Source organism: Nomascus leucogenys, unplaced genomic scaffold (assembly GCF_006542625.1).
Source record: "Nomascus leucogenys isolate Asia unplaced genomic scaffold, Asia_NLE_v1 001529F_33238_qpd_obj, whole genome shotgun sequence".
NCBI lineage: Eukaryota > Metazoa > Chordata > Mammalia > Primates > Hylobatidae > Nomascus > Nomascus leucogenys.
This window is the reverse complement of record NW_022097800.1, coordinates 1-21,148: the sequence shown is the minus strand read 5'-3', so window position 1 is coordinate 21,148 and position 21,148 is coordinate 1. Positions and strand designations below refer to the sequence as shown.

At 53.1% G+C, this 21,148-nt stretch overlaps 1 protein-coding gene and 1 pseudogene across 1 annotated transcript; both read left to right on the top strand.

The window, feature by feature from the left end:
• The first annotated feature begins 815 nt into the window (after window positions 1–815).
• Window positions 816–12,733, top strand: LOC115834361 (annotated as a pseudogene).
• A 330-nt stretch (window positions 12,734–13,063) lies between these two features.
• Window positions 13,064–16,984, top strand: LOC115834360 (phospholipid phosphatase 2-like). The gene is made up of 3 exons (XM_030809108.1): window positions 13,064–13,186; window positions 16,274–16,425; window positions 16,661–16,984. The coding sequence occupies exons 1-3, from the start codon at window positions 13,135–13,137 to the stop codon at window positions 16,982–16,984; spliced, it is 528 nt and encodes a 175-aa protein (XP_030664968.1). The 5' UTR covers window positions 13,064–13,134.
• Window positions 16,985–21,148: the final 4,164 nt, after the last annotated feature.

Sequence of the window (21,148 nt, the reverse complement as noted above, 5' to 3'; positions counted from 1 at the left end):
GGCAGAGGCTGGGCGGGGTGGGGACAGTAGGTCATGAGGCCGAGTTTTGTTCTTGGTGTGGAAGCCACTTTAGGTCTGCATTTTTTTTGTTTGTTTTGCTTTTTTTTTTTGTTAGACGGAGTCTCACACTGTCACCAGGCTGGAGTGCAGCGGCATGATCTCGGCTCACTGCAAGCTCCGCCTCCCGAGTTCACGTGATTCTCCTGCCTCAGCCTCCCGAGTAGCTGGGATTACAGGCGCCCACCACCACGTCCGGCTGATTTTTGTATTTTTTGTAGAGATGGGGTTTCCCCTTATTGGCCAGGATGATCTCAATCTCTTGACCTCTTGTCCTCCTGTCTCAGCCTCCCAAGGTGCTGGGATTACAGGCACGAGCCACTGTGCCCGGCTGAGGTCTGCATTTTTAATAGCGCCCTGCAGGGACAGTGCAGGCTGGCTGGGTTGCATATTGTCCCCATCAGTGAGGGAAATGTGGGCATGCATGGTGATGGGATATGAGGAGGGCCGGCCCCTAGCTGGGAGGTGACTGGCCCGGCCTCAGGGACTATAGGTGAGGGAACAGGACCACTCGCATGATGGGTGTGGGAGAGTCAGGGGTCTTGCTGGTGAGCCCGTGCCAGGAGCTGTGAGAACCAGGGCCAGCCATTGGGCAATCTGGGTTTTTGGGGATGGGCGTAGAGCAGTTTTTGTTGAGCGCCGCAGCCTGCTGACGTTTTCTTCAGACGTACAAGGTCTTCTGTCTTCCAGCTTGCCCAGCCTCCAGCAGGAAGTCCTCAGACCTCTCGGTTTTTTTCCTCCAACTGCTTTGAAGATTTTTCAGTACCACTGGTTTTGAGCAGTTTGATGAGGATGTGCTTTGGTGTATTGAGTCTGATGAGGATGTGCTTTGGTGTATTGAGGAGTCTGATGAGGATGTGCTTTGGTGTATTGAGGAGTCTGATGGGGATGTGCTTTGGTGTATTGAGTCTGATGAGGATGTGCTTTGGTGTATTGAGGAGTCTGATGGGGATGTGCTTTGGTGTATTGAGTCTGATGAGGATGTGCTTTGGTGTATTGAGTCTGATGAGGATGTGCTTTGGTGTATTGAGTCTGATGAGGATGTGCTTTGGTGTATTGAGGAGTCTGATGAGGATGTGCTTTGGTGTATTGAGGAGTCTGATGAGGATGTGCTTTGGTGTATTGAGTCTGATGAGGATGTGCTTTGGTGTATTGAGTCTGATGAGGATGTGCTTTGGTGTATTGAGTCTGATGAGGATGTGCTTTGGTGTATTGAGGAGTCTGATGAGGATGTGCTTTGGTGTATTGAGGAGTCTGATGAGGATGTGCTTTGGTGTATTGAGTCTGATGAGGATGTGCTTTGGTGTATTGAGTCTGATGAGGATGTGCTTTGGTGTATTGAGTCTGATGAGGATGTGCTTTGGTGTATTGAGTCTGATGAGGATGTGCTTTGGTGTATTGAGTCTGATGAGGATGTGCTTTGGTGTATTGAGTCTGATGAGGATGTGCTTTGGTGTATTGAGTCTGATGAGGATGTGCTTTGGTGTATTGAGGAGTCTGATGAGGATGTGCTTTGGTGTATTGAGGAGTCTGATGAGGATGTGCTTTGGTGTATTGAGGAGTCTGATGAGGATGTGCTTTGGTGTATTGAGTCTGATGAAGATGTGCTTTGGTGTATTGAGTCTGATGAGGATGTGGTTTGGTGTATTGAGTCTGATGAGGATGTGCTTTGGTGTATTGAGTCTGATGAGGCTGTGCTTTGGTGTATTGAGGAGTCTGGATGAGGATGTGCTTTGGTGTATTGAGGAGTCTGATGAGGATGTGCTTTGGTGTATTGAGGAGTCTGATGAGGATGTGCTTTGGTGTATTGAGTCTGATGAGGATGTGCTTTGGTGTATTGAGGAGTCTGATGGGGATGTGCTTTGGTGTATTGAGTCTGATGAGGATGTGCTTTGGTGTATTGAGGAGTCTGATGAGGATGTGCTTTGGTGTGTTGAGGAGTCTGATGAGGATGTGCTTTGGTGTATTGAGTCTGATGAGGATGTGCTTTGGTGTATTGAGTCTGATGAGGATGTGCTTTGGTGTATTGAGGAGTCTGATGAGGATGTGCTTTGGTGTATGAGGAGTCTGATGAGGATGTGCTTTGGGTAGGTTGATGAGGATGTGCTTTGGTGTATTGAGTCTGATGAGGATGTGCTTTGGTGTATTGAGGAGTCTGATGAGGATGTGCTTTGGTGTATTGAGGAGTCTGATGAGGGATGTGCTTTGGTGTATTGAGTCTGATGAGGATGTGCTTTGGTGTATTGAGTCTGATGAGGATGTGCTTTGGTGTATTGAGTCTGATGAGGATGTGCTTTGGTGTATTGAGTCTGATGAGGATGTGCTTTGGTGTATTGAGTCTGATGAGGATGTGCTTTGGTGTATTGAGGAGTCTGATGAGGATGTGCTTTGGTGTATTGAGTCTGATGAAGATGTGCTTTGGTGTATTGAGTCTGATGAGGATGTGCTTTGGTGTATTGAGTCTGATGAGGATGTGCTTTGGTGTATTGAGTCTGATGAGGATGTGCTTTGGTGTATTGAGGAGTCTGATGAGGATGTGCTTTGGTGTATTGAGTCTGATGAGGATGTGCTTTGGTGTATTGAGGAGTCTGATGAGGATGTGCTTTGGTGTATTGAGTCTGATGAGGATGTGCTTTGGTGATTGAGTCTGATGAGGATGTGCTTTGGTGTATTGAGAGTCTGATGAGGATGTGCTTTGGTTTATTGAGTCTGATGAGGATGTGCTTTGGTGTATTGAGGAGTCTGATGAGGATGTGCTTTGGTGTATTGAGTCTGATGAAGATGTGCTTTGGGTGTATTGAGGAGTCTGATGAGATGTGCTTTGGTGTAGAGTCTGATGAGGCTGTGCTTTGGTGTTTGAGTCTGATGAGGCTGTGCTTTGGTGTATTGAGGAGTCTGATGAGGATGTGCTTTGGTGTATTGAGTCTGATGAGGATGTGCTTTGGTGTATTGAGGAGTCTGATGAGGATGTGCTTTGGTGTATTGAGTCTGATGAGGATGTGCTTTGGTGTATTGAGGAGTCTGATGAGGATGTGCTTTGGTGTATTGAGGAGTCTGATGAGGATGTGCTTTGGTGTATTGAGGAGTCTGATGAGGATGTGCTTTGGTGTATTGAGTCTGATGAGGATTGCTTTGGTTATTGAGTCGATGGGTGTGGTGTATTGAGTCTGATGGATTGCAGGGCGAGGGATGTGCTTTGTGTATTGAGGGGGGGGGGGGGGGGGGGGGGGGGTGTGGAGGAGTCTGATGAGGATGTGCTTTGGTGTATGTTGGAGGAGTCTGATGAGGATGTGCTTTGGTGTATTGAGTCTGATGAGGATGTGCTTTGGTGTATTGAGGAGTCTGATGAGGATGTGCTTTGGTGTATTTGGAGTCTGATGAGGATGTGCTTTGGTGTATTGAGTCTGATGAGGATGTGCTTTGGTGTATTGAGGAGTCTGATGAGGATGTGCGGTTTGGGTGAATGTGCGGAGAGTCTGATGAGGATGTGCTTTGGTGTATTGAGTCTGATGAGGATGTGCTTTGGTGTATTGAGGATCTGATGAGGATGTGCTTTGGTGTATTGAGTCAGATGAGGATGTGCTTTGGTGTATTGAGTCTGATGGGGATGTGCTTTGGTGTATTGAGTCTGATGAGGATGTGCTTTGGTGTATTGAGTCTGATGAGGATGTGCTTTGGTGTATTGAGTCTGATGAGGATGTGCTTTTTGGTGTGTTGGAGTCTGATGAGGATGTGCTTTGGTGTATTGAGTCTGATGAGGATGTGCTTTGGTGTATTGAGTCTGATGAGGATGTGCTTTGGTGTATTGAGGAGTCTGATGAGGATGTGCTTTGGTGTATTGAGGAGTCTGATGAGGATGTGCTTTGGTGTATTGAGTCTGATGAGGATGTGCTTTGGTGTATTGAGTCTGATGAGGATGTGCTTTGGTGTAATTGAGGTCTGATGAGAGTTTGATGTGCTTTGATGTATTGAGGAGTCTGATGAGGATGTGCTTTGGTGTATTGAGGAGTCTGATGAGGATGTGCTTTGGTGTATTGAGGAGTCTGATGAGGATGTGCTTTGGTGTATTGAGGAGTCTGATGAGGATGTGCTTTGGTGTATTGAGTCTGATGAGGATGTGGTTTGGTGTATTGAGTCTGATGAGGATGTGCTTTGGTGTATTGAGTCTGATGAGGATGTGCTTTGGTGTATTGAGTCTGATGAGGATGTGCTTTGGTGTATTGAGTCTGATGAGGATGTGCTTTGGTGTATTGAGTCTGATGAGGATGTGCTTTGGTGTATTGAGGAGTCTGATGAGGATGTGCTTTGGTGTATTGAGTCTGATGAGGATGTGCTTTGGTGTATTGAGTCTGATGAGGATGTGCTTTGGTGTATTGAGTCTGATGAGGATGTGCTTTGGTGTATTGAGTCTGATGAGGATGTGCTTTGGTGTATTGAGTCTGATGAGGATGTGCTTTGGTGTATTGAGTCTGATGAGGATGTGCTTTGGTGTACACGGACAGTATGTAGCCTTTGAGATTGGCTTCTTTCATATTCACTGAAGGCTTCGCCATGTCTTTTTGTGGCTTGACGGCTCATTTCTTTTTAGCGCTGAATGATACTCCATCCTGGGTGTGTGCTGTAGCTTGTTTATCTACATACCTATTGAAGAACATCTTAGCAGCTTCCAAGCTTCGGCAGTTACGCATAAAGCTGCTGTAAACTCCCATGTGCGGGTTTTTGTTTTGACACAACTTTTCAGCCCTTTTGGGTGAATAAAGAAGCCTGATGGCCAGACCGTGTCATGAGACCATGTTTAATGAGAAGCTGCCGTTTCACTCCCACCAGCAATGAGTAGGAGTTCCCGAGGCCCACGTCCTCCCCAGTGTTTGGTGGTGTCAGTATTTTGTGTTTGGTCATTCGAATAGGTGTGTAGTGGATCTTGTTTTCCATAGCCTTTGAAGATGTGTATGTTTCTGTACCTTTCTGGTGCTCTGAATTTCTTCATTCAGACTCCGTGTTGCCAAGAGGGATAATTTTCTTTGAGTCTGAAGTGCCGTATTTAATATGTATTGTGTTGTAGATCTCTGCAGTGGCATTCTGCCTAGGCTTAGCCCTTACATGGATCAAAAGGCCCTAATTCCTCCTCCTTTTTTGAAGTGCATTTTTACAGGATATATGATTCTGAGTGGACTGTGTTTTTCTCTGGGCGTGTTAAAGTTGTTCTATTCGTGCCTGCTTTCCGTTGTTTCTGATGAGGAATTTTCTCATTCTTCTGTTTTCCTTACTAAGAAATCTCTTACCTCTGACTAATATACATGATTTTCTTTTATGTTTGGACTTCGGCCGTTTGTGATACACCTGGGTCTAGTTTTCTAAACTGAGCTACTTCGACCTGAGGGTGGGTGCATTTTAATAGATTTTGAAGTCTTGACCGTTATTTCTGCAGATATTTCTGTTTTCTTTTTCTTTCTTAGAGTTCCATTTCTGAAAGAGTATTTCTCGGCCGGTCGCGGTGGCTCACGCTTGTAATCCCAGCACTTTGGGAGGCTGAGGCGGGCGGATCACGAGGTCAGGAGATGGAGACCACGGTGAAACCCCGTCTCTACTGAAAAATACAAAAAACTTAGCCGGGCGTGGTGGCAGGCGCCTGTAGTCCCAGCTACTCGGAGAGGCTGAGGCAGGAGAATGGCGTGAACCCGGAAGCCGGAGCTTGCAGTGAGCCGAGACTGCGCCACTGCACTCCAGCCTGGGCGACAGAGCGCGAGAGCGAGACTCCGTCTCAAAAAAAAAAAAAAAAAAAAAAGAGTGTTTCTCAAATTTTTCTGATGTCCACTCTCTGTCTTTTGGGTCTTTGGCACACATGCCCTGTCCTGGGTGCTGTCCCATAGGCCTTTCCAGTCATAGGTATTATGGCCATGGTGACCCACAGTCTCTCCAGCCACTGGTGTCACGGCCGTGGGTTTTGTCCCACAATCTCTCCAGTCACTCATGTTACAACCCTGGATGTTGCCTCACAGCTCTCTCTCTGTTTTATTTTTTTCTCTCTCTGTGCTTCTGTTTGAATAATTTCTTTCTTTGTTTTTTTTCTTTTTCGGAGATGGAGTCTTGCTCTGTCGCCCAGGCTGGAGTGCAGTGGCATGATGGTGGCTCACTGCAACCTCCATCTCCTGGGTTCAAGCGATTCTCCTGCCTCAGCCCTCCCAGTAGCTGGGATTACAGGTGTGCACCACCACGCCCGGCTAATTTTTGTTGTATTTTTAGTAGACACGGGGTTTCACCATATTGGCCAGGCTGGTCTCGAACTCCTGACCTCGTGAGCCGCCCGCCTCGGCCTCCCAAAGTGCTGGGATTACAGGCGTGAGCCAGTGTGCCTGGCCTCTGGATAATTTCTATCGACATGTCTTTGATGTTACCAATCCTCTTTTCTGATATTCCAGATTGCTATTTAGTCTGTTTCACAAAATTTTTATTTCCCATATTGTATATTTTAATAGTTGCTCTTACGTGGTTTTAACTTTTCTGCTGAAATTCTCCATTTTCTCACTTCCCCCCATCTTTTCTCCAATCTTTAACCTTTTAATAATAGTTACTTTAAATCATTGTCATTCTGTTCCTTTGCCTTTTTTTTTTTTTTTTTTTTTTTGAGATGCGTTCTTGCTCTGTCGCCCAGGCTGGAGTGCAGTGGCACGATCTCGGCTCACTGTAACCTCCCAGGCTCAAGTGATTCTCCTGCCTCAGCCTCCTGAGTAGCTGGGATTACAGGCACAGACCACCACGCCCGGCTAATTTTTTGTATTTTTAGTAGAGGTGTGGTTTCACCATGTTGGCCAGGATGGTCTCGAACTCCTGACCTCAGGTGATCCGCCCGCCTCAGCCTCCCAAAGTGCTGGGATTACAGGCGTGAGCCACTGAGCCCAGCCTTTTTTTTTTTTTTTTTTTGGGACGGAGTCTCACTCTTGCCCAGGGTGGAATGTGGTGGCGTGATCTCGGTTCACTGCAACCTCCGCCTCCCAGGTTTAAGTGATTCTCCTGCCTCAGCCTCTGGAGTAGCTGGGATTACAGGCGCCCACCACCACGCCACACACGCTGCCATGTCCGGCTGATTTTTGTATTCTTAGTAGAGATGGGCTTTCACCATGTTGGCCAGGCTGGTCTCAAACTCTTGACCTTGTGATCCGCCCGCCTCGGCCTCCCAAAGTGCTGGGATGACAGGCGTGAGCCACTGCGCCCGGCCCCGAAGTTATACTCTTAAGACCCAGTCTGGGGATGCCAGGGCCTTCAGAAACAGGAATCAGGAGTCACCATCCACATGAGGATGTTTCGGTGCTTCTGTTTCTCTGCTGCTGGAACTGACCTTCTTCTCAGGGGCAGTGCCCTTCGTGGCGACTGAGATGGCACCAGAAGCGCCAGGCACACAACCTTACATCTGTGATTTCTGTGGGAAGCCTGTGTCTTGCCCAACTGTTCCAATAAAATTCCTGGGTAAAATTTGTTTTTGGGTCTCGTGCCCATAATTGAATCAGGAACTGCCGAGCAAAAGGGGTGTCTTGGTTGGCCAGGCCAGGGTTCCTTGTTCCCCTTCGGTAGCAGGGCAGGCCCCATGGAGAAGGAATAGTAAGAGGGAGGAGCACATGGGCAGGCCAGGCGCAGCCACCCAGAGGCATGAGCGTCCCATTTGTGTGGGGTGAGCACAAAGGTCAGCAGGGCAGTGCGGGAACAACTTCCTTCTTAGGCCAAGGAATCTGAAACTGTGGGAAGGCAGTCGGGAGCCTTAGTGTTTTTTTAGCTGAAGTAGAGTCATGCTTTAGGGAGACAGGATTTATTTGTTTATTTATTTATTTATTTTTTATTTTTTTGTTTTGAGACGGAGTCTCGCTCTGTCGCCCAGGCTGGAGCGCAGTGGTGCGATCTCGGCTCACTGCAAGCTCCGCCTCCCAGGTTCACGCCATTCTCCTGCCTCAGCCTCTCCGAGTAGCTGGGACTACAGGCGCCCGCCACCACGCCCGGCTAATGTTTTTTGTATTTTTAGTAGTGACGGGGTTTCACTGTGGTCTCGATCTCCTGACCTCGTGATCCGTCCGCCTCGGCCTCCCAAAGTGCTGGGATTACAAGCGTGAGCCACCGCGCCCGGCCCAAGGGAGACTGGATTTTATTGGAATATCTAAGATAGGTTGGAGCTGGGAGAGACCATGGGATGCCATTTGTTGACTACTAATGTTCTGTTCTTGTCCATGGTGTCTTGTGTTTCTGAGGGTGCACTAGATGTGGGTAAGACAGTTAAGAAGCAGAGGGGATACTGTTTTGCCCCAGAAAGGGCTTGTCCCTCCCCTGTCAGCAGCTGGGTTGATGTGCTGGTCTGGAGGAGCTGGGCTGGCCTGCTCACCGCTTGTGTAGCATAGCTTTGCCTCTGGGTTAGCTGTGGGATGGTGGAATCCTGCCCTTCCTGCAGCCCAGACCTAGGCAGGAGGACCTGGAGGCCCCGCTCTGCCTTGGGGCTCTTCCGGATTCATCTGACACCAGGCTCCTAGGACTAATGAGACCTCCACCAGACTTGGTCTTGAGTAACCTCAGGAGAGCTCATACCTCTCTAGAACAAACTTACTGTCCTCAGCTTTTCGGCAGCCATAAATAAAAGTCATTTGTGTTAGTTTATTTTAATGCTTTCGTTTACAGTGAAGTGAAGGTCTTTGATGACCTACCTGCTAACCAAATCTGGAAATCTGTTCTGGACAGAGTCCATGGCCATGCCAGGAGGCAGGCCTTAGCCAGGGGCCCGCCTGGAGATCGGCCCTCTAGAGACAATTTCGGTGGGGGTGGAAGTGGGGGAGGGAGAAAGTTGCTCAGAGCTGATGGTCCTGGACTGGCCACTGTCCCCAGAGCTTCAGCCACCGAGGCCCAGGCTTTGTTGGCGATGTCCGGGCTCTAGACTGGCACTGTCTGGGCCCTACTGCCCTGACCCAGCTGTTTCTCTCTCCCTGGTGGTCCTCGTTTCCTCGGTTTGTAGTTCCTGGGTAGGACGGCCAGATAAAATACACGATGCCCAGTTAGATTCGAATTACAGATAAACGAATGTGTATGTCCATGCAGTATTTGGGACACATACTGAAAACGGTTTGTTGCTCCTCTGGGATTCAAATGTAACTGGGTGTCCTGTTTGTTTCACGGGTATCAGGACTCAGCTGGGGGGCCTTGATGTGTATTTGCTCCATCAGCCTCGTTGCGGGGCCTGGCGTCGAGCGCCTCCTCCGCGTGTCCAGCAGGGGGCGCCCGTGCCTCCCGAAGGCATCGCGGAGCCCAGAGCGCGGCCCAGCCCCGTCCCCTGGTCCTGTGGCTCGAGGTCGGGGAGGCAGGGCTGGTGTTTCCACTCACCCAGAGCCACGACCACGGCCTGTGCAGGGAGAGTGGAAAACACGGCCCCTGGTGAGCACTTGGGAAGTGAACTGTTCCCCGCCCCGGTGGGCTGTCACCAGTCACATCAAGAGATACAGGACGGCGGTGGCCTCACCGGAGGCATCACGAGTTCTCTGGACCCCTCCACCACCACCGTCCTTGTTCTTCCTTGAGTCGGAACCAGGTCCTTGGGGTCTGTGGGTGCTCAGCAGCTTTGCAGACGATTTGAGGTCTTCCAGGTGACTCTCCTTGCCTTCACCGGATCGTGGTTTGGGGGGCAGGGATAGAGCTTTCATGCACCAGGAAGGTTTGTGAATGGGGATTTAATCGCGTGTTTCACAGGGTGCCCCTGCCATTTCCGCCCCTCGTTTTGTACAAGAAGCGGGCGGAAACCAACTCTCCTTCGAGAACACACTGTTGCCCTCCACTGTTGCTTGTGTGTCTTGCCTTTTGCTGTGCCCCAGTGAGAGCTCCCTGCAGCTGTCAGGTCCCTGGTGACCTCAGGCTCCGGGCATCCCAGTAAGCACGGCCTGCGCACCCACCGTGTGCCAGCTCCCACCTTCCTGGAGCTTGTGGGAGGAGACAGTGAACAAACGCACAGACTGAGATGGTGGGAGGGGCTGTGCGTTCCGGGTTGTCTGCGCGAGGGGCTCTGGCGACGGCATCCCGCACTACTGCTGTGTGTTTTCTTTGCTGTGACCCAGTGGAGACTTCCTTACAGACAGAGCACACCAGACGCGCGGTGCTGAAAACCGGAGGGTTACCCTGTCCCTGACTGTAAGGTTACACTAAATTAAGAGGCACTCCAAGGATTGCAAAGTCTGAGTGGGATTTTGAATTCATGGGTCCTGGATTGTGAATTTGAAGGCAGCAGTTTCCAACCCTTTTAAATCTTGACCCCAGGAAGAAGTACCTTTTACATCTTGACCCAGCAAACACGATACCTACCCACACTGTATTTTGTTCAATTAACCCTCAAATAATGTTTACTAATGTTTGGCCCTGGGTCAAGCATTTCACAAACTATTTAATATTCTCTACAATCCCAGGTGGTAGCTACTGCCTTGCTGCCTTTATGCAGAGACTGAGGGACACCTTAGATGTCTTTTCACACCATCCACCCCTCAGCCTTCCTGCCCACTGCCTGCACGTCACACCCACTGACAGGCACCTGTTCGACTCCAAGAGCCCCGTGCCAGAAACCTGGGAGACAACTCCCGTTTTGATCTTGGGCAAGGTACTCACCTCTCAAGTCCCAGAGAAGCACAGAAATCAAGGGCAGGTGTAGTGGCTGGCTGCACTTAGGTGGCACCTACTGTGTGCCAAGCCCCCTTCTGCCCACTTCACAGGTGTCTCAGTCTCCACAGAGTCCATTTGGAAACAGGCCTAGAGCCATCCAGGTTGCGACGAGGCACCAAGGTGGCAGAGCCGGTGCTGGGCAAGAGGCGGGAGCTGCAGCTGCTGAACCCGTGAGCTTGCTTGCCTGGGGGTGGCGACCTGGCCCAAGGGGTTGTCTTGTCTCTAGGGGACCCAGCTTGGGGACATGTACTACCACCCGCTTCCAGCTCTGCCATCTGCAGGTGAAGGAGAAAGCCACTGAGGCCCGGCCTCCAGGCCAGGCTCTGTCCCTGCTGGGAGCTGCACTGGCCTCAGGTTCTTCCTGTAAGGGAGGAACCCCCAGGCAGCTAGGAGCAGCAGCAGATCCAGCTGTGAAAGCCCTGACAAGTTCCTTGAAGTGTGGTGGACCGCAGTCAGCACATGTAGGAGACGACCCCAATCCTGACCCTAATCCTAATTCTTATTCCCCCACCAGATTTTAATCCTTATCCTGCCCAGGGATTTTAAGGGCTGACCCAAATCCCGACCCAAGGGGAAGGATGGAAGGCAGAACAGCCTCCAGCCTCACCTCCGCCCTCTATCCTCCAGGTCTACCTCCACCCCTCTCCTGGGTCTCTCCCTCCCGGCTTGGCCCAATCCCACAGCCCCCACTGTCTTCCACCCCCCACACTTTGGCCAAGCCCCTCCAAGTGACCTCTCCTTTGCTCCCCAGCACACAGTAGGTGCTCAACAAAGAACCCTGCCTTTCCTTGACTGCAGTAGATGTTGCACCCTCTCCATCTTAGCAGAAAATGTGGGTGGGCTGCCAAGACTGCACTGACAGCAGTGGTCACTCATTTGCAGACAGGTTGAAGTGTGGGGGAAAGCGCAGTAGTGATGCTGAAGCCCAGGTTTATGTAGCATTTATGCCAGGCCCCGGAACCCTCACAATCCTAACTCCGACGGGAGCTAGAGCCCCCCACCCCACCGTGAGTGCAGCAGGGGAGCCTGAAACCTCCTGCACCTCAACCCTGTCCTTGGAGGGCACAGGTCAGCTTGCGCCGTCTTCCCACCCGGCACCACACTGGTGCCTTTGCTGTCTCCCAAGAGCCCCTTGCCCTTGGAATTCCCTCATGCCGCCCCCTGCCCCACGTGCAGGTGTCTGGCTGTCCAGGAAGCGGGGTCGAGGAGCTCCCAGTTGAAGGCCAGTTGCTGAGACGCACCCTGTGTTGGTGTTGCTGGGCAGGGGCTTATGGGGTGCTGAACAGGTTTTAGAGGAGGTTCAGGGTGGCAGCGGACCTGGGGCCCAGCAGCCTTGTTTCTGATCCCAGCCCTGCCACTTCCCATTTAAGTGACCGTGAGTGGCAGAGGTCAAGGCTGGACTCCGGAAACGTGGGTCTCACACTCCTGAGGCCTCCCGGATGGTCCCAGCCGAAAGGACCCAGTGTGGGTCCCTTGGGCCTCGGTTTCCCTGGCTCAGGTGCCCTCAATCCCCAGGCACCCTCAGCTCAGGGCTCCCCAGGACCTGGTCGGGGCACAGACCCCGGCGCCATGTCATGGGGTTCCCCGCTCCTGGCGCCCCCGTGCTCTTCTGTGAAATGGGTTAGCAAGTGCGCGATAGGAACGGTGCCTGGGCACGGGTGGGCCTGGGACAGCGTACACCGTCGCGAGGTGGGTGCCGAGGAACTCGAGCTTCTAACGTGCCAGGGATCGAAGGACGCGCCAGGATTTTGAGTATTAGGAGAAAAGAAACTCCTTTGAAATTAAGCCACGTCGCCCTTCAACTTCAAGGTGCTTCCTGCTTTCCGAGGGTTCAAGGTGCACAGCGCGGCTGCCGCTTCCTCAGGAGGAAAGTGGGGGAACCGTCCTGCGGGGCCGGAGCCCATCCTCCCCGCGGCCTGTCGGTCCCCCCGCTCGCTCGTCTTCCTTCTCCATGTCCCCGCCCGGGGTCCGCCGGCCCGACCCGCGGGGACCCTCCAGCCTCTGACGACCTCACGCCGCTCGGAGACCCGCACACCCCGGGTCAGGGCCGGGACTCCAGGCGGACGAGGTCCCCGTGGCGCCCGCACGCTCGCCCCACCCGCTCCTTTCGGCGCCGCGGGCGGCTGAGGGCAGAGTCCACGCGGTCCCGGGGCTGCCGCGCCCGCCCGCCGCTCCCTGCCTGCCCTGCCCTGCCCTCCCTCCCCTCCCCTCCCCTCCCCTCCCCTCCCCTCCCCTCCCCTCCCTCCCCTCCCCTCCCCCCCTGCTCTCCCCTCCCCTGCCTCCCTCCCCTCCCCTCCCCTCCCCCCCTCCCCTCCGCGCGGGGCGGGCTCCGCGCCCACGTGACCCCGCGGCCGGGCCAGGACGCGACGGGACGCGCTGGGACCGGCGTCGGGGGTCCCGGGGACCATGCAGCGGAGGTGGGTCTTCGTGCTGCTCGACGTGCTGTGCTTACTGGTCGGTAAGAGCCGCGGGGACCCGGGTGTGGGGGGGACCCTCCCGGGACGGGACACGCCCCCGGCTCCGCGCAAGTTTGCAGGGGAACGGGGAGGCTGCACGCCCGCGTCCCTCCGAGGACCCGGAGGTGGGGACCTCGCGTGAGGACCAGACCTCCCTCCGCGCCCCCCACTGCGCGCGCCCTCCCAGGCCCTGGGGTCCCGGCGTCCCAGGCCCAGGGGGTGGGGGTCGCGAAAGGCCGGGGGAGCCGGGGCCAGCATCCCCCCGCCAGCAGCAGGAAGTCGCCACGGAGGAGCCGCGGGCGCGCCTCCCCTCCCGCCCCGCCTGTCCTGGGAGGTGATTCACGCGGGCGGCGGCCCGGGCGGGCCCGGGAGGTGGGCGCGGCCGCGGTTACCCCGGCACGACGTCCGCGCCTCCGCCCCTGGGGTGGGCGCTCCCGGTGCGCGCGGAGAGGGCTGACCCTCGGTCCTGGCACCCAGTGTGTCGGCGGGATTCGAACCCCTGCACGTGCGGGCAGGTACAGCCGCCCTCCTGGCTCGGGCGGGGGAGACACTGGAGATAAAGGCTGGGTCCCAGGCTTCGGGTGAACGGGGTGGCGAGGGGCCGGGAGGCCAGGAGAACCAAACCTGTCCGGCGGGTTTGCGGGCCAGACTGGGGGAAGGGGCATCCCGAGGCTCCCTCCCGCAGGGTGCCAGGAACAAAGGCCGAGTGTTTGCTCTGTGGCTGAACAGACAATGGCCCCGGAGTTCTATCTCTGGGGGGTGCCCTCCTCCCCAGCGTGTTTCCTGCTTCTCTGCCATCTCACAGCAGAGGCCAAGTCCTCTTACCTCGCGAAGGAGACCCTTTTTTAGGGTGGGCCAGGTGACAGCAAGAAGTCCCCGCGGGTGTCTGCCAGCCCTGGGTACCATTTCCTGAGCACCTATGGTGTTATTTATTTAAACATTTAGGTGGCACTTTCTGTATGCCAGGCACTGAGTCACCTGCCGGAGGTCACACAGCAGTGGGAGGTGCAGCCGAGATGGGGTTGGCTGTGGCTGCTGTGTGCCGGGGGTGGCGGCCAGGCCGAGTGCACCTGCATGCTGGAAGCTTGAGCACATCACAGTTCAGTCAACCCTGAGGTTCCAGATGCTGGCTTGAGGGCAGTGTGAGGGCGGGAAGGCTCCCGGGGGCTAAAAGAAGAGAAGGTGTCTGTTTTGGGGACACCAGGGAGAGCTTTCCGGGCCGAGGGAAGCCCGGCGCCAGTCGTCATGGGGGTGCCTGAGTCTCTAGTTGGAGTTGCTGGGGCAGGGAGGTGGGACACGGAGGCCAACCTGTGTGAGCCTCTGCGGGCGGAGAGCTGTGGGTAGGGCTGGACTCCCTGCCCTGACTTTTGCCTCCTCCCAGGCCTCTCCCCTCACTCACAGCGTCTCCAACCCCTCCTGTGTGGGAGCAGAAGGCAGGTGCTTACATCCCACCCTCTCCGCAGTCCTGCCCTGCCTCCAGGCCCTGGCGCTGCCTGTTTTTTTTTTTTTTTTTTTTCTTGAGACAGAGTCTCGCCCTGTGGCCAGGCTGGAGTGCAGTGGTGCGATCTCGGCTCACTGCAACCTCTGCCTCCTGAGTTCAAACGATTCTCCTGCCTCAGCCTCCCGAGGAGCTGGGACGCCACCACACCCAGATAATTTTTGTATTTTTAGTAGAGACGGTGTTTCACCATGTTGGCCAGAAGGGTCTCAATCTCTTGACCTCGTGATCCGCCCGCCTTGGCCTCCCAAAGTGCTGGGATTACAGGCGTGAGCCACCGCGCCGGGCCTGCCCATTCTATTCTGCATTCCCTCCACCTTCCTTGCTCTGTGAGGCAGACCTCTGTTTTCTTCACTGGATTATTTCCCCAGACTTAGCCAGCATGGGAGGTGTCCGGTGTCCTAGGGCCCTTGAAGTTGGCATGTCTGGAGGAGTGTGGGGCTCCCTGCCCCTCCGCTGACATTCAGAACTTAGAAAAGCCACACCCTTTTGTACCTGCCCTGCTGGGCCAAAGGACGCCCTGCCTTGGTTTGTCTCTGGGCTAGCCGACCCGGGCTTTTGTTGTGCACCTGCCCTCTGCCCCTGTCCTCCGTAGATGACTCCTGCTTCCCTGGCCACCCTCAGCTCAGCAGGGCCCCAGGAGCCCCAGTGCCATGGCAACACCTTCCATAAGTGGCTCCTGAATGTGTCTTTGATCCCTGAGGCCAGCGCTGGGTCTGTCCTGGTTACCACGTGGCTGGCGCGTGGCCTGGCATGAGGGTCGCTGAAGGGGCAAGTGTGTGAACGAAGGCGTCTCAGCTGTGCCCTTCCTTGGTTTCTTCCTGACTTCTCTGGCCAGCTCTTAGGTTAAAATAAGTCCTGCCTTATTTTAACAGATGTTTATTAAACATCTGCCCTGGCCAGGCCCTGAGCAGGCTCCAAGGACTCTGCCCTGAACACGGTAGGCCCCTCCTGGTGCCGGTGGGTGGATGGGGGAAATTAGTTCCAGTGTCCCACACGTGACTGCCTAATTCCACATGGGATTTGCATGTGGAAGTGGGAAACAGAACAGACCTTCCTTCTGTGAGAGGGACGCTGGCATGGACAGTCAGGATGGGGAGATGAGAGTAGAAATTACTCAGAGCTACTTTAGGGCCCAGCACATAAGTTAGAGATACTTTGGGGCCTGGCGCGTTGGCTCACACCGGTAATCTCAGCACTTGGGGAGGCTGATGCTGGAGGATCTCGCTTCAGCCCAGGAGTTTGTGACCAGCCTGGTCAACATGAGACCCCTGTCTCTACTTTTAAAAATTAAAAAAAAAAAAAAGATATTTTGGGCAGAGAGAAGTGGCTGTGCAAAAGTGGGTGTTTGCTGAGTTTGTTCAAGGAGCAGAAAGGAGGCTGCAAGGGTGTGAGGGGCAGAGGGCCTGGGAGTTTGTGTGTGTCTGAGGGGGATGGGAAAGGGAGTGTTACTTGGGCTGTGAAAAAAGCTCTTCCTTGCTGTCTGGTGGGAGTAGAGGGGGGAGGCCTCCAGGCCAAGGCAGGTGTGTGGGGCCCCAAGGCCCAGCTGGTGAGAGAACCTCACAGCTCCCAGGCTGTCCTTCCCCACCAGCCTCCCTGCCCTTCGCTATCCTGACGCTGGTGAACGCCCCGTATAAGCGAGGATTTTACTGCGGGGATGACTCCATCCGGTACCCCTACCGTCCAGACACCATCACCCACGGGCTCATGGCTGGAGTCACCATCACGGCCACCATCGTCCTCGTAAGGCAGGAGGGGCTCAGAGGGACTGGGGAGGGGATGGGGTGGGGCACAGCCCTGCCCTGGAGGTCTGCGTGGGGCTGGGGGACACAGCCTTGCCCTGAGTGGTACCTGTGGGTAATAGGGCCCCCTTTAGAGTCCCCAGCTCTCCAGCAGCCTTGGGGAGGCCCGTGGGGAGGAGTGAGGCCCCTGGGCTGACCGAGACCCCCACTGGTTCCTGCGGCTGCCCCACTTGCAGGTCTCTGCCGGGGAAGCCTACCTGGTGTACACAGACCGGCTCTATTCTCGCTCTGACTTCAACAACTACGTGGCTGCCGTATACAAGGTGCTGGGGACCTTCCTGTTCGGGGCGGCCGTGAGCCAGTCTCTGACAGACCTGGCCAAGTACATGATCGGGCGTCTGAGGCCCAACTTCCTAGCCGTGTGCGACCCCGACTGGAGCCGGATCAACTGCTCGGTCTATGTGCAGCTGGAGAAAGTGTGCAGGGGAAACCCTGCGGACGTCACCGAGGCCAGGTGGGTGTGGACTAGCAGCCTTCACTCTTGGGGGAATGGGAGCTGAAGAAGGCCCAGGAGCCAAATCATGAAGAGCCAGCAGGCAGCTGGCCAGGCAGGAGCCAGACCTCAGGGTTCCGTGGGCCCCGCAGACACTGGGAGGCCGAGGGGAGCATGCCCTGTCTCCGTCTCCCCTAAATTTCACACCCTGCCTTCTTCTGCACTATCTTTTTTTTTTTTTTTTTTTTTTTTTGAGACAGAGTCTCGCTCTGTTGCCCAGGCTGGAGTGCAGTGGCATGATCTTGGCTCACTGCAACCTCTGCCTCCCAGGTTCAAGAATCCTCCTGCCTCAGCTCCCCAAGTAGCTGGGATTACAGGCACCTGCCACCGCACTCGGCTAATTTTTGTATTGTTAGTAGAGACGGGGTTTCGCCATGTTGGCCAGGCCGGTCCCGAACTCCTGACCTCAGGTGATCCACCCACCTCGGCCTCACAAAGTGCTGGGATTACAGGCGTGAGCCACAGTGCCCGGCCTTCTGCACTATCGTCTTACCATCTCTACTGATAAGTCCTTAAACTTTTCACCTAATTGTTGACCTTTTTAAAAAATTGAAATAAATTTGTGTAAGATAAAAGTCACAATTTTTTCCATTTTAATGTGTCCAGTTCATTTTTAGTACATTCACAATGTTGTGCAGCCATCTCCTTGACCTAGTTCCAGAATATTTTCATCACATGAAAAAGAAACCCTGAACCTGGGGAACATGGCAAAACCCCGTCTCTACAACAAATCAAAATGTTAGCAGCCACGATGATGGTGCACCTTCACTCCCAGCAGCCACGATGGGGTACACCTGCATTCCCAGCTACTGTGGAGGCTGAGGCAGGAGGATCCCTGAACTCGGGAGGCAGAGGTTGCAGTGAGCCAAGATGGTGCCACTGTATTCCAGCCTGGGCGACACAGTGAGACCCTGTCTCCAAAAAAAAAAGAAAGAGAAAAGAAAAGAAAAGAAAAAGAACCCTTGTGGCCGGGCGCGGTGGCTCACGCCTGTAATCCCAGCACTTTGGGAGGCCGAGGTGGGCAGATCACGAGGTCAGGAGATCGAGACCATCCTGGCTAACACGGTGAAACCCCGTCTCTACTAAAAAATACAAAAAATTAGCCGGGCGTGGTGGCGGCGCCTGTAGTCCCAGCTACTCGGGAGGCTGAGGCAGGAGAATGGCGTGAACCCGGGAGGTGGAGCTTACAGGTGAGCCGAGATCGCGCCACTGCACTCCAGCCTGGGCGACAGAGGAGACTCCGTCTCAAAAAAAAAAAAAAAAATAGAACCCTTGTATCTGTCAGCTGTCGCTCCTCCCCCAGCCCCAGGCAACCACCAGTGTCCTATTTTCTGTCTGCGGATTTGTCTGTTCTTAATGTTTCATATAAATGGAATCATACACTATGCGGTCTTCTGTGTCTGCCTTCTCTTTTTCTTTTTCTTTTTTTTTTTTTTTTGAGACGGAGTCTCGCTCTGTCGCCCAGGCTGGAGTGCGATCTTCGCTCACTGCAACCTCCGCCTCCCGGGTTCACGCCGTTCTCCTGCCTCAGCCTCCTGAGTAGCTGAGACTACAGGCGTGCGCCACCACGCCCAGCTAACTGTTGTATAAGTTAGTGCATTCTTGTGTGTTTTTGAAGTTCATCCATGTTGTAACATTCTGTCAGTTTTTGCTTTAAGTATTTTGGGGTTCTGTTGTTTAGTACATTTACCTTTGTTACATATTTTTGAAAGATTGACCATTTCATCATCATAGAATGAGATATATGAGTTTTGTCTCAACAATTTTTGTCTCGATGTCTATTTTGTCTGATATTAATATAGCTATTCTGGTTCTCTTTTGTTACTGTTTGCATGGAATATTTTTTTTTCCATTCTTGAACTTTCAAGCTGTTTATGTCCCTGACTCTAAAGTAAGTGTCTTATACCTGGCATAAAATTGGGCCGTGTTCTTTAATGTATTGTCCAATCTCTGATTTTCTTTGAGACAGAGGCTCACTCTGTCACCCGGGCTGGAGTGCAGTGATCTGAGCTCACTGCAGCCTCGGACTCCCAGGCTCAAGCCGTGTTCCCACCTGAGCGTCCCGAGTAGCTAGGAGACAGGCAGGTGCCACCACATCCAGCTACTGTTTATTTTTTGTTTTTTTGGTAGAAACAGGGTTTTGCCATGTTGCCCAGGCTGGTCTTGAACTCCTGAGCTCAAGCGATCCGCCCACTTTGGTCTCCTAAAGTGCTGGGATTACAGGTGTGTGCCACCACACCCAGCCAGATCTCTGACTTTTTATTTTTTGTGTGTGTTTTTTCATTATATATTAATCTTTTTATTGAATCAAGGCATTTAATGAAACTTTGACTTTTAATTGGAGTGTTTATTTATATTCAATGTAATTACTGATAAGGAAGGACCTCTGTCATTTTGTTTAGGTTTGCTTAGGTTATATCTTCTTTTTTCAGTTCCTCATTACTCTCTTTTTGTTTGTTTTGCTTTTAATTTTTTTTTTTCTTTAGAGATGGGGGTCTTGCCCTCTTGCCCAGGACTTGAACTCCTGGGCTCAAACCATCCTCCCACCTCTGCCTTCCAAGTAGCTGGGACTTCAGGCATACACCACCACATCCGGCTTGTTTTTAAATTTTTTTTGTAGAAATAGGGTCTCACCATATGCCGAGGCTGGTCTCGAATGCCTGGGCTCAAGCAATCCTCTCGCCTCAGCCTCCCAAAGTGCTGGGATTAGAGGTGTGAGCCACCAAGCCCGTTCAGGCTAAATAATCTTTTTTTTTCTTTTTTTTTTGAGACAGAGTCTGGGCCCCAGGCTGGAGTGCAGTGGTGCAACCTCGGCTCACTGCAACCTCCACCTCCTGGGTTCAAGTGCTTCTCCTACTTCAGCCTCCCCAGTAGCTGGGATTACAGGTGTGCGCCACATGCCCGGCTAATTTTTGTATTTTCATTAATTTTATTTTTTGAGACAGAATCTTGCTCTGTCACCCAGACTGGAGTGCAGTGTGCAGTGGTGTGATCTTGGCTCACTGCAACCTCTGCCTCCGGGTTCAAGAGATTCTCCCTGCCTCAGCCTCCCGAGTAGCTGGATTACAAGTGCATACCACCAGCCCAGTACTTTTTTGTATTTTAAGTAGAGACGGGGTTTCACCAAGTTGGCTAGGCTGGTCTCGAACTCCTGACTCAGGTGATCCACCTCCTCGCCTCCCAAAGTGCTGGGATTACAGGCTGAGCCACCGCGCCCCGGCCAGATAATCTTAATTGACCTATTTTCTTTCTTTCTGTCTTTTTTTTTTTTGTTGTTAATTGACCTATTTTCTTTGTTTTTTTTTTTGAGTTGGAGTCTTGCTCTGTCACCCAGGCTGGAGTTCAGAGGTGCGATCTCAGCTCACTGCAACCTCTGCCTCCCGGGTTCAAGCAAATCTCCTGTCTCAGCCTCCGGGTAGCTGGGATTACAGGCACCTGCCACCACACCCAGCTATTTTTGTATTTTTGGTACAGACGGGGTTTCACCATGTTAGCCAGGATGGTCTCGATCTCTTGACTCGTGATCTGCCCCCTCGGCCTCCCAAAGTGCTGGGATTACAGGCGTGAGCCACCGCCCCCGGACCTTGTTTTGGTTTTGTTTTAAACTGGGTGTTTAGAAATATATAATGTAGCAACTCTGGAAATATGATCCCAACGCCTCCCCCGGGTTTGTTCTTGCTGTTTGTTGCACTAGTTATTTGTTTAATGACTTTTCTGGTTGTAAAGTCTGTATTTTTTGTCACGTGTGGCCGTTTCTTCCTGTTCTTTTAGCCCAGTGGTCAGTGATAGTTCAGAGATTTCCTTAAACATCTGGAATCAAAAACACCCATAAAACCCTCCCAGAGTTTGTAGAAGGGTCTGTGTGCATGTGGGGTCAGCCCTTCCACGGTTAAGCACGTTTTCAACTCTGCCTTAGCTTTTGCTTACTCTGTGTGTGGAGCCTGAAGGCGGCCAGACGTGAGCGCTTAGCTTCGGGCACTGCAGGCCTCTCCTGAACTCCTGCACTGCTCTGTCTGCGGTCCAAGCCCTCATCGCCCAGAGCATTTTATTCCCTGGCCTTTCCCCCCCCCCGCTCTGTTTGGTTAGTCTGTTGTTTGCCTCATCTGCTGTCTATGGCCCCAGGCAGCAGAGAATAATAAATGTGTTGTGAATGTTTCCTACAAATGTCCCC